General features: G+C 40.9%; 3 protein-coding genes across 3 annotated transcripts; 2 read left to right on the top strand and 1 right to left on the bottom strand.

The window, feature by feature from the left end:
* The first annotated feature begins 8,344 nt into the window (after window positions 1-8,344).
* Window positions 8,345-11,089, top strand: LOC137748311 (lysM domain receptor-like kinase 4). Its single transcript, XM_068488449.1, has one exon. It carries the CDS (start codon window positions 8,429-8,431, stop codon window positions 10,427-10,429), a length of 2,001 nt encoding a protein of 666 aa, XP_068344550.1. The 5' UTR covers window positions 8,345-8,428; the 3' UTR covers window positions 10,430-11,089.
* A 1,976-nt stretch (window positions 11,090-13,065) lies between these two features.
* LOC137746531 (protein LYK5-like) lies at window positions 13,066-15,047 on the top strand. Its single transcript, XM_068486550.1, has one exon. It carries the CDS (start codon window positions 13,090-13,092, stop codon window positions 14,953-14,955), a length of 1,866 nt encoding a protein of 621 aa, XP_068342651.1. The 5' UTR covers window positions 13,066-13,089; the 3' UTR covers window positions 14,956-15,047.
* A 402-nt stretch (window positions 15,048-15,449) lies between these two features.
* Window positions 15,450-17,309, bottom strand: LOC137746838 (serine/threonine receptor-like kinase NFP). The gene has a single exon (XM_068486849.1). It carries the CDS (start codon window positions 17,307-17,309, stop codon window positions 15,450-15,452), a length of 1,860 nt encoding a protein of 619 aa, XP_068342950.1.
* Between the last annotated feature and the right edge of the window lie 536 nt (window positions 17,310-17,845).

The raw sequence follows: 17,845 nt of genomic DNA on the forward strand, positions 1-17,845 counted from the left end.
CTCTAGCCCCCTTCTCGCTTAACTTCGGAGTTCCTACAGAACCCGAAGCCAGTGAGCTCCCAAAAGGCCTCGTGCTAGGTAGGGATTGGACTATACATTTAAGGATCACTCCCCTGGGCGATGTGGGATGTCACACATAGGGTCAAACATAATTTATTATTTAAATTTAAAAACTACAACAACTTAAATTTAAAAACTAAAACTTATATTTAAAAACTACAACTTAAATTTTAAAACTACAAATTAAATTTTAAAACTACAACAACTTAAATTTATGTTGTATAATTTTAATGTTGTTTAATGTTATTTAATGTTGTTTCATATTGTTTAATGTTGTTTCATGTTACTTAGTTTAATTTAATGTTGCTTAATGACTTAGGAAGTTATAGGAAAAAAAAATAAAAAATAACGGCTAGCTGACCGTTGCAATTTGAATTCTAGCTCGGCTCGGGGCCGGCCGGCTGGCTGCTTTGGGACGTTCGGTTGGCCCTTTTTTGTCCAGTGAGGCCCACAAATCCTTTGACCTGACCTTTTGTAACAACCCGTCCCGGGATTTACGGAAGAAAATGGGTATTTTTGTATTTTCACTAAGTTTGGGGGATACCTTCCTTTTTAAAATTGTTTTTGAACCTTAATTGGTGAGCCCAAGGGGCCCACCCCCTGATTCTGTCCCCCTGAGCCTCTCATTTCTTTCTTCTTTCTTAGTCTCTCTTTCTTAGCCTCTGATTATGTCCCCCTCGGAGACATTTCCCAGTTTTCCGGCGAGCACCGCCCCTTTCGAGGCAATTTCCGGCCAAACCACAGCGAGTTGGCCGGCGTGCGAGGTATCAATCTCTTCATCTCGCTGAGTACTACAACTTTCCTTTTTGTTTCACCTAATTTCATTGAGTATTGAAGAAGTTATACTCATTTGAATCTTACCCAGTTTCCGGCGGACACCCGTGGCTTCCAGGCTGTTTTCCGGCCAACTCCGGCCACGATGACGGGAACCAAGGTTATATTTCGATTCCTTACCTTCAAGGCTTCAATTTGGTATATTGAATGACATGTTTTAGTTGAGTGTTGAGCTCCAACGGAGCTTGGGAATTCTCCGGCTGAAATCCGGCCTTCTCCCTCCTTGGAATCAGGCGAACCACCCAAACCCAAGGCATTTGGGGCTTTCCTGCCAAACCCAATACCCTTTGTAATTGGGCCTTTGGGCCGTATGGTTTCTAACCTAAAACCCAACCCGCCTAACACCTAACCCCATTACCCTAACCCAAAACCCTAAAGCCCTGACCCGTTGACCCGTGACCCTGACCCGTTGACTTTGACCCGTTGACTGTTGACTGGGTCAACGGTCAGTGTTGACTTTTGATTTGACTAGTCAACGGTCAACGTTGACTTTGACCGTTGACTTTTTTGGTTTTCGTGCGGGACCCCTCCTAGGCTAATTTCGACGTCCTGAACCCGTTTCCGATGTCCGTTTCCCCAAATTCAGTAGTTTGAGTAGAGTTTGACTAAATGTACCATTTATGTGCTTAGGAGTGATTATCTGTGGCGTTTCCTTCTTCGCTAGATGGCGTGGCTTTTCGACGGCGAAGTACTGTGAGTGGACCCCTTCTAAAAATGCATGTTTTGATAGTAGAAATGCATACATGAAAAGCATGATTTGATGATTATGTTTTATGAAACATTTTACGAGATAACATGCTAACCGAGGCTAGTTTGAATTATTAATATTTTTCCTATAACCCATGTTCTTATAGAATATCTGATGGATGACGATATGATATTTAGAACATGTTTAGAACACCTCTTTATAGTATAGATGATGAATGATTTTATACTATGAAGTTGATTTTCAATATATGTATGTTCACTGGTTTTGTACTTACCTAGTGGTCCTTTCCGCTACGGGACGTAGGGATAGATCCGGTCCATCCCGGGCGACGGTTTGGTGTTGGCATAGGGCCTGGAGTGTGTTTTCCTCTGACTGTCTGCTCAGAGACGGGGAGCCGGCATGGGGCCTGAAGTGTATTTTCCTCTGACTGTCTGCTCAGAGACGGGGAGCCAGCATGGGGCCTGGAGAGTTGTATCGGACATTCACTAGTGTTTATTATTTATGCGAATTATGATTTGAGACATTGCACGATATGCTAGATTTTGGAAAACCTATGTTTATCATTATATATATATATATATGTGTTTTCATAAAACCTGGGGGTTAGTATGTTGATAACTGTTTTATTATATATATATATATCAACTTGGTCCACTCATGTTTGTTTTGCGCCCCTTTCAGGACTTAGAATCGAGGCATACAATCCTGACGTCCAGGCACTTCCGCATCGGCATCTTCGAGTCCTCTCGGTGTAGGACCCACTCCTTTGTTTCATTCAATTTTATATTATTTTCTTTAGTGTTCTAGATTAGAGGTGTGCTCTGAACATAGTCCTTATTTGCATATTAATTATTCTTTTATATTTATAAACCTTATTTATCCTTTGTTTTCAGTATTTGTACTCAATAAATGGCTTTCGTCACCCTCGGGTGTCGGCCATCACGTGCCTATCCTAGTATTCGAGGAATATCGGGGTTGGGGCGTGTCACCTTTGGTTGGAGATGGTTTTCGGGCTATTTTTGACCATCTGGACCCTTCGGTTGGAGATGACCTCAGTACTCTCCACCTAAGAAGTCTGTGCAATCGAATTGTTTTCCTCGGCCCTGCAATTTCACTGCCCAACACTTTATGCTCATACGAATTAAACCCTAATTTATATTCCTCTTACTATATAAGATGTGACACACTTTGTGAATTGTATCATAGTTTCTGGCATAGAAAATACTAATTGTCTAATTTTAGGTTCTTCTTAGCCTTTGTGTGTAGCTTTATTAGCCTCATCTTACTATATATCGTCTCCTTAATAATGAAATGCGAATTTGGAGACTTGAACCTTATGTTGAGTAAGGGTTATAATTGCCCTTCCGACCTATATAATAAGCGTCGTATTACAAAAGGAATTATTGGGTATAATATAAAAATTTTCATGAGAAAAATACTAATAACATAAGATAATGTGTAAACCAGAATATAGAAGTATTTAATTGCTCTTTAGTGCCTTCCCAACCAATGTTGACACGTGTCAAAGATTAGTGCCACAATACAAACCTACTTTTTTTAATAAGAACAGAATAAACTATTTTTTTAGTACTAATTGAAGATTAACTCCACTTACAGTTCATGTTCTGATAAAAGTTCAAGTCAAACAAGGCAACTAAGAAGAAGTCAACTAGACAGTCCTTCAATCCACGCTGGTTTTTGCATAAATTATGCTAATAATTCACCATAGAAATTCGATATTAGTATCTCAAGAGTGATAAACCATCCAGCCCGCCAAGAGGAAATTCAAATATTTCCTCTGGCCAACAGAAGCCGCAACAAACGCAACAGCAGCCGCAACAAATGCAAGAACATTTAAAAGATGCTGATAAGTCCTAGCTGTGAACTTATCTGATTTTTGTATTTTGGATTAATCCATTTATCACTTGTAATTATCACTTGTATTATCTGTTTATTATACAAGAGTTTGTTCTACATCAAACTCTCTTTTGTAATCTCTATATAAGGATGAATATACAGAAGGGATAATTATCCGAGCAATATTATACTCAACCTTTATTTTCTATCTTGGTATCATCCTCTCTCTGTCCAACGACTCAAACCTTTCTCCCATCTCAATGGCTTTACCCGCTGCACATACCATTTCCCATCCTAATGTCACCACCTTTTTGACTATTAAATTAGACCGTACCAATTACCCTCTCTGGAGGGCTCAATTCCTTCCTCTCCTTCGTAGCCGTGGTCTGCTTTCCTTTGTGGACGGCTCTACCGTTTGTCCACCTGCTTTTCTGTCTGCCGCTGATGGCACAGTGACTGATACGGTTAATCCGCTGTATGAGGCTTGGATACAGCAAGATCAACTGGTCCTTTCTTGGTTGGCGAGTTCCTTAACTCCCAACGTTCTCTCTGTTATTGTGAACAAAGTCTGCGCTGCTGATGCGTGGCGCACTCTTCAAGACCGGTATGCGTCTTCTTCGCATAATCGGGTTGTTCAGCTCCGTGGGGAGCTCATGAATCAGCGCCGTGGTGATCTTTCCATCACGGATTTTTTGGACAAACTTAATTCTTTGGTTGATCAGCTTGCCCTGTCTGGGTCTCCCATCACTGATGAAGACTTAGTTGCGACCATAATGAACAATGTTGGTCCGTTGTATGAGCATACTGTTGCATCCATTCAAGCCCGTGAAACACCAATTTCCTATGCTGCTCTTGAAGCTCTGTTGCTTAGTGCTGAACGTCGTCAGTTGACGTTTACTCTTCCTGGTGATTCTAATGTCACTGCTATGGCTGCGACTCGTGATCATCGTATTCCTACAAACCCACCTCGTGGTGGCTCATTCTCTGGCTCTCGTCGAGGCTCTTTCTCTGGTTCTCGGGGTGGATCTTTCTCTGGTTCTCGTGGAGGTTCCTCTTCTGGCTCTTCCTCCAATGCCCATCATCGTCCTGGTCTTTTGGGTACTGCTCCCGGTGGTCTTCCATCCCACAATCGGTTCAAGGGTGGTAAAATTCAATGTCAGATATGTCGACGGTATGGACACTCAGCTATTGACTGTTTTAATCGCATGAATGCTTCATATGAAGGACGTGTACCTTCTGCTAATCTCTCCGCCTATGCTGCTCAAAGCTCTTCTCGTGCGCCTCCTGTACCGCCTGCCACCACGTGGCTTCTCGACTCGGGTGCTAATACCCACATCACTCATGATGCTACCCAGCTTACCAACTCCCATGAATACAATGGTACTGATCAAGTGAATGGAGTCAATGGAGGCACAGGTTTGCAAATTTCTCATATTGGAAATTCATATATTCATACCCCTACCAAATCCTATCTTCTTTCTAATACCCTCCACTGCCCTGATGCCTCTCATAATATTCTTTCCATTAACAAATTTTCTTCTGATCATGATTGTTATTTTGTATTGCATCCTAATTATTTTCGTGTCCAGGATTCATGCACGGGGAAGATCCTTTTATCCGGCCGGAGTAGCACTGGTCTTTATCCCTATTCCAGTTTTCTTGATGCTACAAGTGCTAACAATAAAACACATGGAGCCGTTGCCTATGTTGGAGTCCGAGTGGATGATCGTGTTTGGCACTCGCGTTTGGGTCATCCATCTCCTTTCATTTTAAAACATTTAATTTCATGTAGCAAATTGTCTATTACCAGACATGTCTCTGCTTCTCTTTGTCATTCATGCCCATTAGGAAAGAGCAAGAAATTGCCATTTTCTTTGTCTACTTCTATTTCTCACTTTCCATTGCAATTAATTCATTCGGATGTTTGGTCATCACCCACCTTGTCTATTTCTGGTTTCCGTTATTATGTGGTTTTTATTGATGATTTTTCTCGTTACACTTGGTTGTATCCACTTAAGTTAAAATCGGATGTTTATGCCACTTTTGTCAAATTTAAAAATCAAGTGGAAAATTTGTTCAATACTAAAATTAAAACTTTCCAAACGGATGGTGGTGGTGAATATGTCAACAATGCTTTTAAAACATATTTTGAAACTCATGGGATCCTTCATCGGTATACATGTCCCCATCATCCTGAGCAAAATGGTATGGCTGAACGTAAGCATCGTCATTTGGTTGAAACTGGTTTAACGTTACTAGCTCATGCTAAAATGCCTCCCACATATTGGGCTGAGGCTTTTCATACGGCAAATTATTTAATAAATCGTCTTCCAACTAAAGTTCTCAACCTTGTTTCACCATATACTAAATTGTTTCAACGAGATCCCACATATGATTTTTTGAAAGTTTTTGGTTGTGCGTGTTTTCCGTATCTTCGTCCTTACAATAATAATAAACTTCAATTTCGATCTCGCAAATGCATTTTTCTAGGCTACTCGTTAAATCAATTGGGCTATCGTTGTCTTGATCCTCAAAATGGGCGAGTTTTTCTTTCAAAACATGTAATTTTTGATGAATCTTCATTTCCCTATGCATCCTTATGTTCTCCTAATGTTTCTGGAAAGCCTATGCCTCCTCCACCTATCCATGAAATAGGACCATCCCACCCCCCCATCCCTAGTCAAACCCGTGACCACACATATCCCAATCCTATATCTACCCCACCACTCACCGCCTCACTACCCCCACCTCTTCAACATGTACCTGTTGCCCCTCTCCAACACGTCAACTCTTCTTTACAGCCTGCCCTCCACCTCATTCCTTCCCACTCCCCTCGGCCTGCACACTCTCAGTCACCGCTTCACCCTTCAGTCCATATACCTGAGTCCATTCCCTTGTCTCCACCACCGACATCTTCCTCTTCCAATATGAGTAATTCAATGCATCCAATGGTTACTCGAGCAAAACTTGGTATTCATAAACCGAATCCCAAGTATGCTCATGTGTCCTCTACTAATATTATTGCCGAACCTACATGTTTTTCACAGGCTCAAAAGTATCCAGAATGGCGTAAAGCTATGGCTGACGAGTTTAATGCATTACAACGTGCGGGAACATGGGTTTTAATTCCTCCTCAGTCTCACATGAATGTTCTTCCTAACAAGTGGGTTTTTCGCATCAAGCGACGTTCTGATGGCTCAATTGAGCGCTATAAGGCTCGTTTAGTGGCCAATGGTTTTCATCAACAAGAAGGTATTGATTATGGTGAGACTTTCAGTCCAGTTGTTACTCATTCTACCATCCGTATGATCTTATCCATTGCTGTGCATTTTTCTTGGCCTATACGACAATTGGATGTCCAAAATGCCTTTTTACATGGCACCATCTCTGATGCAGTTTATATGCGGCAACCCACTGGTTTTGTTGATCCACAATATCCCACTCATGTTTGTCAACTTCGACGCTCATTATATGGATTGAAACAAGCTCCACGAGCTTGGTTTCAATGTTTTTCCAATCATTTGGAGAACTTAGGATTTGTTGCATCCCTGGCAGATTCTTCTCTATTTATTTATTCTCATGGTTCCGTCACCATCTATTTACTCATTTACGTGGATGACATACTTATAACTGGCAATCATACATCCACCATTTCCTTCTTGATTCAAGAAATGGCTCGGCTATTCTCCATGACAGACCTGGGTCCTTTAAGTTATTTTTTGGGTATGGAAGTTCATCGGTCTGCGAATGGTATGCATATGTCTCAAGCTAAATATGTCATGGACTTACTTACACGCACCAACATGTTGGATTGCAAACCTGTCTCCACTCCTGCCATCAGTGGTCGTCGTCTCAGCTTGTATGATGGTGAACCACTTTCCAATGTAACTGAATTTCGTAGTGTAGTTGGTGCTCTTCAGTATCTCACCTTCACTCGACCAGATATCGCCTTTGCCGTCAATCAGGTATGTCAGTACATGCATCGTCCTACTACTACTCATTGGATCGCGGTTAAACGTATCTTACGATATCTGAAGACTACTCCTGACCATGGTTTAGTGTACAAGCCAAGTTCTTTGAATCTTGTGGCTTATGCTGATGCTGACTATGCTGGTGATCCTGATGACCGTAAGTCTACTGGGGGTTACTGTATTTTTTTGGGCAACAATCTTATCTCATGGAGTTCAAAGAAGCAACGCGGGGTTTCTCGTTCGAGCACTGAATCTGAGTATCGGCAACTTGCGTATACTGCTGCCACCATTTCCTGGTTTCGCAAGTTGTTTAATGATCTTCGTATTCCATTATCACCTCCTAAAATTTGGTGTGACAATATTTCCGCGATCTCTTTGGCATCTAATCCGGTTTTCCATACTCGCACTCGTCATGTGGAGGTGGACTATCACTACATCCGTGAAAAGGTAACTCATCGCGAACTTACTGTGGAGTTTGTTGCCACCCAAGACCAACTTGCCGATTTCCTTACCAAAGGTTTGTCCACAGCACGTTTCAATTTTCTTCTGTCCAAGCTTCCCGTTCGTCGTCGACCGCTCAACTTGCGGGGGCGTGATAAACCATCCAGCCCGCCAAGAGGAAATTCAAATATTTCCTCTGGCCAACAGAAGCCGCAACAAACGCAACAGCAGCCGCAACAAATGCAAGAACATTTAAAAGATGCTGATAAGTCCTAGCTGTGAACTTATCTGATTTTTGTATTTTGGATTAATCCATTTATCACTTGTAATTATCACTTGTATTATCTGTTTATTATACAAGAGTTTGTTCTACATCAAACTCTCTTTTGTAATCTCTATATAAGGATGAATATACAGAAGGGATAATTATCCGAGCAATATTATACTCAACCTTTATTTTCTATCTAAGAGGCCCACAAATTTTGGAATATATTCCAAGTCCGAAGTTCCGAACTTCTCCTTGCAGAAAAACTCCACACCTTTCGATTCAAGAAAAATGAATATCCTCCCTTTCGTATCTGCTATAATTCTCACCATTTTTTGTTTCTCTTGTTTGATTTTCGCTCAGCAGCCTTACGAGGGGCAGGCCTTCTCAGATTGTCACAACCCAGAAACTTACTCAAAATCTGTTCTTGGCTACACCTGCAATGGAGCAAGCAAGAGTTGCCAATCATTCCTCACCTTCAGATCCCGAGCGCCTTACAACACGGTCTCTTCCATCTCCAGTATGCTGGCTTCCGACCCGTCTCAGCTGGCGGAGATCAATTCGGTTTCTGAGACTACAACGTTCGAAACCAACAAGTTGGTGATTGTTCCGATTAATTGCTCCTGCTCAGGTGAGTACTATCAGCGAAACACATCTCATGTTGTTGTCCATGGCGATACCACTTTTATCATTGCGAATAACACATTGCAAGGCCTTTCGACATGTCAAGCTATGTTGAGTCAGAATGCTAATCGAACTACAAAATACTTGTATACTGGTGATAGACTCAATGTTCCTCTTAGATGTGCTTGTCCCACAAAGAACCAAACTGATCTAGGTTTTAAGTATCTTTTGACTTACTTAGTCGCCCCAGGCGATTATGTTTCATTGATCAGCAATAGATTTGGACCATTTGGTTCAGATACAGGGAGAACTCTCGAAGCTAACGGCCTTTCGGAGCAGGATTCCACAATTTTATCCTTCAGCACACTCTTAGTTCCTTTGAAAAACCCTCCAAATAGTTCTCAAATTGTAGAGCCTCCCTCGTCATCACCATCACCTCCGGCAACACCTCCGGCAACACCTCCACCTGCCTCCAATAACTCAAACAAAATATGGGTTTACGCCCTTGTTGGGGCTCTTGGAGGAGGTGGGCTTGTATTGGTCATAGGCGTTATTATCTTCTGCGCATTTTTCCGCAGAAGTACTAAGAAGGGCTTCGATCCAGTTATCGCCTCAGAGAGCTTTGAGGCACTTGAGAAATCACAAGAGAAGAAGGTGGAGGAAGAAGGATCTCGGGACTTCTTAGAGTCCTTATCTGGCATAGCTCGATCCCTCAAAGTTTACAAATTTGAGGAACTGCAACGCGCAACAGATGGTTTTAGCACTGCTTATTTGATTAAAGGGTCTATTTATCGCGCCAAAATTAATGAGGATTTGGCAGCCATTAAGGAGATGAATGGAGATGTGTCCAAAGAGATTAATTTACTAAAAAAAATCAGCCATTCCAATATCATTCGTCTCTCTGGAGTTTGCTTTAATGACGGACATTCGTATCTTATCTACGAGTATGCTGTCAATGGACCCTTGAGTGATTGGATTTACAACAGTAGCAATGACGGGAAGTTCCTGAATTGGACACAGAGAATACAGATTATGCTGGATGTGGCCTCAGGGCTTCACTATCTCCACAGCTTCACCACTCCTCCCCATGTCCACAAGGATGTAATGAGCAGTAACATTCTTCTTGACAGTGATTTCAGGGCCAAGATTGCAAACTTCGGTCTAGCAAGGTCAACAGAAGCGCCGGAAGGTGAGTTTACTTTGACAAATCACATTGTCGGAACAATAGGCTTCATGGCTCCTGAGTACTTGGAAAATGGCCTGATATCCCCAAAGCTTGATGTCTACGCATTTGGCGTTCTCATGCTGGAAATACTCACCGGAAAAGAGGTTGCTATGTTTTACGAAAAGAATATTCTCTTGTCTGATGTTGTAAACTCTGTGCTTAACAACAAAGACGGAGGTCAGAGTTTGAGGGAGTTCATGGATCCTTCTATGCAAGAGAGTTATCCTCCAGAACTTGCTGTGTTCGTGATCAAACTGATTGATAACTGCTTGAACAAAAACCCCACTGCTCGCCCGGGCATGGAGGAGATTGTACAGTTTCTGTCGAGAACCATGAGCAATTCACTGAGTTGGGAATTGTCAAGCAACATCTCAGGCTACCAAACTTTAGTGGGAGTTCTTGGTAGTACCGAAACTGGAACAGGATCTCATTCAACTACTTAGTTTAAATTTGGATTTTATTGTAATTTACTGCTTCTCTTTCTCTTTTTCCAATTAAGATTCATCTGCTGCTGTTGTGTATAAGTTATGGAAAATTCTTCGGATATGCAGCACTAAAAAGCCTCAGGCAAATTTCCATAAAAAAATAAGCCAATGACTGGAAGAAATGTTTTGACATAGAAAAGTGATCTGTTTCTTGCAGAATTATGTGTCATGGCCCGATCCCGAGATACGTTCAGTTTAGGCTTGGATTTTATTGTAATATACTGCTTCTCTTTCTCTTTTTCCATTTAAGATTCATCTGCTGCTATTGTGTATAAATTATGGAAAATTCTTCGGATATGCAGCAGTAAAAAGCCTCGGGCAAATTTCTAGTAAAAATAAGCCAATGACTGGAAGAAATGTTTTGACCAAGAAAAATGATCTGTTTCATGTAGAATTAATTATATGTGTCATGCTCCGAGATACGTTTAGGATCGACATGTAACGTCAAAAAGTACCTATTTAACTATGATGTCTCACTTCCGAGATGTGACCAAAAACAATCCGGTTCAAAGCGCAGTAACTTTTTCTTTTATTTCATGATTGCATCTAACCTTTGTGTTAGACTGCTTACATACTTAAGACGGATCAAGTTATTTGTAGTTCACCCTTTGTTAAGCTCCGACATTTCTCATGACATTCCTAGCAGGAAAATATAAACAAACAACTTTCGATGTAAGTAATTCACCAATATGTCTCTCCATTGTTTTTGGAAATGAGGCAGCATGCAGCATGTGAGTTCTCGTAGAACAGAGATGGAGATAGCATGCAGTACGTAGAGATTAGTGTATATATATACATACTTGTATATATATATATATATATGTTGTGCGTTTATATATTTATATATATGTTAGAGAGAGAGAGAGAGAGAGAGAGAGAGATTTAGGAAGAAAAGAGAGTAAAAGAAAGATATAAATGGCATTAGGAGTGATCAATGAGCTTGCTCAAGTACGTGGAGTTTAGCTATTACAGTAACGTGGAGCTTAGCTATTGCAGTAATGATGTCAATCTTCGTTTTAGCTTTGGAATTTAGGTATTGGTGAGGAATATTGCTTGCTTGGCTTGGAGACCAGGTAGGGAGATCCTCACTTACCCTAGTTATGGAATTTTATGAATGTATGTATATGTAAATATACGAATGCCTGTGAAAGCTGCATGAATTTTATTGTGATAGAACCATGAGGAAAAATGGTTTTGTTTTATATCATGATATGCATGTTTTTTATGCTACAAATTAAAGTGATGACTTGAGAGTGAAGGGGGCATAGCGACCGTCTTGGGTTTTGATCCCCTAAACTTCCGGAGGGGCTACTACGAAGGGATTATTACCGCTACCCTTCTAGGAGAGGTACTAAGATATCTAAGGGTAGAGCATTAAAGGACACTTTCGCTACATGGGGTAGTTGGTCATTGGACCGGTCATTAGGCATGTAGCGATTTATTGGGATCCCTATTTTTTTTTTAAAAGGAAATTATGTGAGCATACAATCTATTTTCAAAACTAAACAAAGCTTTTGTTGTGCATCATTTTCCTATAATATATATAGTGTCATATACTATTTTCAAACCTAGCTAGGGTGGATTCTCTGAGGGGGAGCGATGAACGTTTGTGATGCTCACCCCCTACTTTATTACATGACTGGTGCACCTACAGATAGACGTTAAGTCGGGACTAGTGTTCTTTGTTACTTGTAAACTTCTCGGTCGTTCATTGCCTCATCGTCTTGAAGGATTTTTATAGCCAAATTCAACGTTTTGCATTTTCAAATTGTACTAAAGAGTTGGTTTAGTATGATAATTACTTTAAACACTTTGGTTTTGTTGTAAGTTGTAAACTTCATCTTTGATGTAAAAAATTTATACAAATTCCGTTGCCCTTTTATTCTTCATTTTACCAAAATGATTTCCACTTCCGTACTACTGAAAAATAAATTATTTTACTTCCCCTTAAATAGCCTTACATTCTATTGGGAATGTAGTGCTATAGTGTTGGAATTTAACACTATAATATTGTGTTACTAATAGAACGTGACACTGTTACGTGCCCCTTTTTGGGGCGTGACAACATAAATAATAATAATTTCCTGAAAATTCGAAATACAACAAACTGAATTGTGAAATCCAATAACAGGATTTCATAATATGGATCGGAAATGCATTCATTACAAAAGAACCGACTGTGAATACACCATAGACAATGTTGCAATGTCGTTGTATCGAACAAAACGTACGTAGCATAGCCAAATTATTAATATGGACTACAAGGTATTTTTATTGGCATATAAGGAGACTTGGTCTAGTCAAGAGTGCTACTAGTCATATGATTCTCCCCCACATCCCTACCCTAAACTCCATTAATTAAGGAACTACTGATCCTTTAAAAAAGATTAAAGTTCAATACAAGTTAAATTTGGGTCCCAACCACGGATGATTTTCTGGGAAAATTCCATGTGATTAAACCTAATTAGCCAACATAAGTACAAAAAGTCAATTATTCAAAATAATTAGAACGCGGTAATGCTGATGCTGCAGACATTGTCATTGCCATGTACTACAAAACTTCAAGACTTCAAGCTTTTCCTCTGCCAGAAGTCTTCACAGAAAGTAGAAACTTGATCATGGATTGCTCTATGTTCATGTTCTTAGTTTTGTTGCTCTTCACTCCGAAAACCAAAGCCCAACAAAGTTATTTAGAAGGCTCGGCTTCTGATTGTGGCGAAAATGTTGGTACATCTCCGGCTTTTCTGTACAGCTGCAGTAGAAAAAAGCAGTCATGCAAGGCTTTCTTGATTTTCCTCTCTCAACCCCCTTATGATTCCGTCTCTGCCATATCGAACCTCACAGCTTCAGACCCCTCTGAGCTTGCGCGGATCAACAATGTCTCGGATCATACTCTCTTGCTGCCTCCAAACAAAGAGGTGATTGTTCCGGTGGTCTGTTCTTGTTCAGATCAGTCCTATGAGGCCAAAGCCTCTTTTGTCATTCCCTCTATAGACCACACATATTATATAATAGCAACTCAGACATATCAGAGTTTGTCTACTTGTAATGCTCTCATGCAACAGAACAATTATAGTGCATTCGACTTGCAGCCTGGCATGAAATTAAAGGTGCCGCTGAGATGTGCTTGTCCCACAAGCAACCAAACTGCCGATGGTACTAAATTTCTAATGACTTACTTGGTCAGCTTGGATGATTCTGTCCCTGACGTGAGTAAGAGATTTAATGTAAGTGTAAAGAGTGTAGCTTACGCAAATAGGTTTACAGAAGATGATCCTCCTTTGCTAGCATTTACACCCATTCTAATTCCACTGTCGGCGGAGCCTTCGAGCTCTCAAACCGTAATTCACCACCTGCCTGGGCCACCGCCATTCCTTTCTCCTCCGGTTACTTCTATTCATGGAAATAGAAGATCTAAGGATATACTTATTTGGGTTGGAATTGGAATTGGAATTGGAATTCTTCTGCTAGTTCTCCGCTTGGTTATCTCTGTGGTCTTCTTTCGTTGCCAGAAAAAGGGTTCTCAAAAGAATACAGAAGGAAAGAAGAAAAGGGCACTGGAGGAAGATTTATTTGTTACCATTTCTCAAGTTGATGTAGGGTTGAAAGTCTTCGAATACGGAGAATTGAAACATGCTACGGAGGATTTCAGCGAAAAGAGCTGGTTGGGGGGCTCTGTACATAAGGGTTTTCTCAACGGAAAAGCGCTAGCCATAAAGAAAATGAGCAAAGATGTGACTAAGGAGGTGAACTTACTGAAAAAGGTCAACCATTTCAATCTGATCAGCCTTTTGGGTGCATGTGAACACGGCGGGGATTTGTACCTCATGTATGAGTTCATGGAAAATGGTTCGTTACGAGATTGGATCAAGAAAAACAATTGTCCAGAAGTTCAGAGTTGGGATCGTAGGGTTCAGATCGCTTTGGACATTGCCAATGGGCTTCACTATCTGCACAACTTCACCAGTCCTGCTTACGTGCACAAGGATCTTAGCAGTGCCAATGTTCTACTCAACAAAAATTTAAGGGCTAAGATTGCAAATTTCAGCCTCGCACGGTCAGCAGAGAATCAATCGAATGGGAATTCATCTATAAGGTATGCCAGGGTACCGAATGGTTACATGGCACCAGAATATATAGAATATGGATTGGTGACACCTGCAATCGATATCTACGCCTTTGGGGTTGTTATGCTGGAGTTGGTAACAGGAAAAGAAGCTGTATTCTTGCAGGATGGAGTGGAAGTACTTCTTTCAGACACAATCTCTACAACAATGGGAGGAGAAAATGCAGAAGCTCAGCCTGATGGGCTAATAGATCCGAATTTCAATGTAGAGCGCTGCGCAGAGTTTGCAGTACGAATGATAAAGCTAAGTCTTGAATGCTTGGCTCAAGAGCCAGAAAACAGACCAAGAATCCATCAAGTACTCTCGTTCCTGCAAAAAATTCAATTCGATGCAATAAAAGTAGATTCATTTTTGTAAAATACTGATCTAGTTGAAACAGTACGCATCTCATAAAGCACTGTTTTTCTGCAACATGTAAGTGTAACAATTGCATGATGAATAATTGTTTTGTTGTCAACTTTATTGCCATTCATAATAAACAATTGTAACAGTTGCATGATATGGATGATGTAATGAAATAAAGACGGTTTGAATCGTTGAAAAAAGTTACGGAATAAACATTACAAGGTGTCCCTCAAATAATTTTTTTTTGAAGGATCCCCAACGGAAGGGAAATGGTTTCTACAATATGATATTTGCATATAGCAAGAAAATTACAGATTCAGATTCCTTCATGATCAGGCAAACCTTAAATTAGTCGAAAACTTTACACTCAATTCCATCATCAAGCAAACTCTAAATTAGCTGAAAATTCAGAACTTCAAGGAATTGTACATCATTTTCTCAGTACATAATTATGAACATGTAAATACAGGTCTAATTGGGCTAAAACTTCCGGCTTCCTCCCAGAATCAACGAGCAGTGATTGGACTGATAGTTTCAAGAACTTCTTCTTCTAATGCCGAAGTCCAAGGCCTTTCCAATGTCGACTGAGAAGATGAATGAGTAAGTACAGAGAGGTTGAACACAACTTCTCCCATGCTTGGTCTAGTTGATGGCTTCTCCTGTGTGCAGGCCCTTGCCAAGGCTGTCAAGCTCAAAGCACCATCAATCGGATAGAAGTTCTCCAAATTCGGATCCATCCATTTTCTCAACCTCCCCACTTTTTCCTCATCGGCTTCCAAAACCCACCTAACATCCTTCCACAACATGATAGCCTCTCCATTTTCTTTTGCTTCCATGCCTTTCTTTCCGGAAAGCAAGGCCAAAAGTACAACCCCAAAAGCAAAAACATCTACTTTGGGGGTGACATCGTTTGCAGCTGCTCTAGCCATGGAGAAATTTGCTATCTTGGCCTTGAATTTGGAGTTGAGAAGTATGTTACTCGTCCTGATATCCATGTGAACAATGCTTCGCTGAGTGTGTTCGTGCATGTATTGCAGGCCATTGGCGACATCTAGAGCTATACTTAGTCTCCGATTCCACGTGAGCAGCTCCGCAGATCTTGAAGTGGCCGAAGATTTGGAGTACAACCACTTATCAAGTGATCCATTTTCAGCGTATTCGTAGACCAAGAAGCGACTCCCGTCTGTTTCAGATGAGACTCCGATAAGCTTCACCAAATTTGCATGATTTACCTTCTGCAGAATGTTTAGCTCCTCCGTGACATCTTCTTTAGTGTTCTTTACAGCTAAGACTTGTCCGTCAACTATGGCTCTGTATACCGACCCTCCAATTCTGCAGTGCTCGTTAAGATTCATCGTTGCTTCCATAATCGTTTTGACCTCGTACATGATTGGCTTTCCAAGATAGCTTGAAACTCCCGGAAGAAGCTTATCTTGTATAAACTTCAGGCCAAAATTCTCATCAATTTTCCCTTCTTTCATTTTGAACCATTCAGCGCTCTCCAGAGATGAACCAGGACCGTCCAAAGCCTTCTTCACCTTATGTTGGTGATGAGTATACACGGCAAACATCGCGAAAAGTGAAGAAACTATTAGAACACCTCCCAAGATTATGATGAGAATGAGCCACCACCACTGCTTGAATATGTTTCTTCCTTGGGGGGGTTTTGGTTGAACTAGAGCAGGCAAACTTGACACGGGGATCACCACCGGAAGTCCCACTGCAGCGCTGTCGTTGTGGAGGTTATTTGCAGATGAGATGTCAAGTGTTGACACACTGAACCTGGAACTCACACGCCTGATGTCATCATTGGGTTGCCATATGTATGTGATGTGATACTTTATTCCATTTTTCGTATACATCTTCGAGGGGCACTTGCAGAACAGAGGAAAGATGACTTTCTGGCCAATCTGCAAGAGGGTCGGATTCAGAGTTGGGTTCATATTTAGCACTTCATGCCAATCGGTGAGATTCTCAAATGAATTGACCGAAACTAAGTAGAAGCTATCTCCGCTCTTGATCTCATATGTGATGTTAGAAAAGTAACTGTTTCCAGAGCAACCGCAGCTGATTGGAACTAGTAAGAGTTGGCCTGCAATCAATCTGATGTGCTCAGAAACTAGATTACTCGCCTTGGCAATCGATAAGGGACTGACCCCGAATAGATGAGATATATTTTCCAGGCTCATAAACTGAGGCTGGGGGAAGTAGGACACGTACGTGTCACACGAAGGAGGTGAATCTACAGAGCACGAGAAACTTGTGCTCGAGTTGGATGGCGTTGATTGAGCTAAAATTCGGGCAGTGATGAAGAGGAGTAGCAGAAGAATACAGAGAGGTTTGGAGCAGAGGAAGGAGATCGCCATTGTTATGACCTGCTAAAATTCTGCAGGCTTCTCAACTAGTTAATGCAACATTTGCTTACGTGATCGTGCTAAAAGTCGAAAAAAAAGCTGGAAGGCTTGCAGAGAGAGCTTTCAATCCAAATTAAAAACATATAATTCATTTCAGGTGACCATCTCTCTAGCTTCAAATTGAAGGAGTCTTAATCGTTTGATTTTATATAAACTAAAATATAATCATACAATTATTGTGCATTCGGACAGAAAATAGATTTAAATACTTCAAAATTCCTTTCTGCAATGAAGTATTCAAATAAAGCAGATTAGTTTAAAACAAGCAACAAACTCTGGACGGCAAGTTGTCTCTTAATCCGACCATTTCTGTATATAAAGTCAGCTACAGGAACCATGGATGAGATCATGGTATCGAATGCAACGTGATAGATTATTGCTTATTATTTGTTGGCCTGTTGGAAAAAACCAACGCGATGGCAATCATGCCGTTGTGTTGAGGCAATCACTAGAGACAGATGATTATTTTCAATCAAAAGGGTTTCGAT

The sequence above is a fragment of the Pyrus communis genome, chromosome 10 (assembly GCF_963583255.1).
Source record: "Pyrus communis chromosome 10, drPyrComm1.1, whole genome shotgun sequence".
Classification (NCBI taxonomy): Eukaryota; Viridiplantae; Streptophyta; class Magnoliopsida; order Rosales; family Rosaceae; genus Pyrus; species Pyrus communis.

Coding starts and splice junctions, on each gene's coding strand:
- LOC137748311 (XM_068488449.1), top strand. CDS start 8,429: ATGAATATCCTCCCTTTCGTATCTGCTATAATTCTCACCATTTTTTGT.
- LOC137746531 (XM_068486550.1), top strand. CDS start 13,090: ATGGATTGCTCTATGTTCATGTTCTTAGTTTTGTTGCTCTTCACTCCG.
- LOC137746838 (XM_068486849.1), bottom strand. CDS start 17,309: ATGGCGATCTCCTTCCTCTGCTCCAAACCTCTCTGTATTCTTCTGCTA.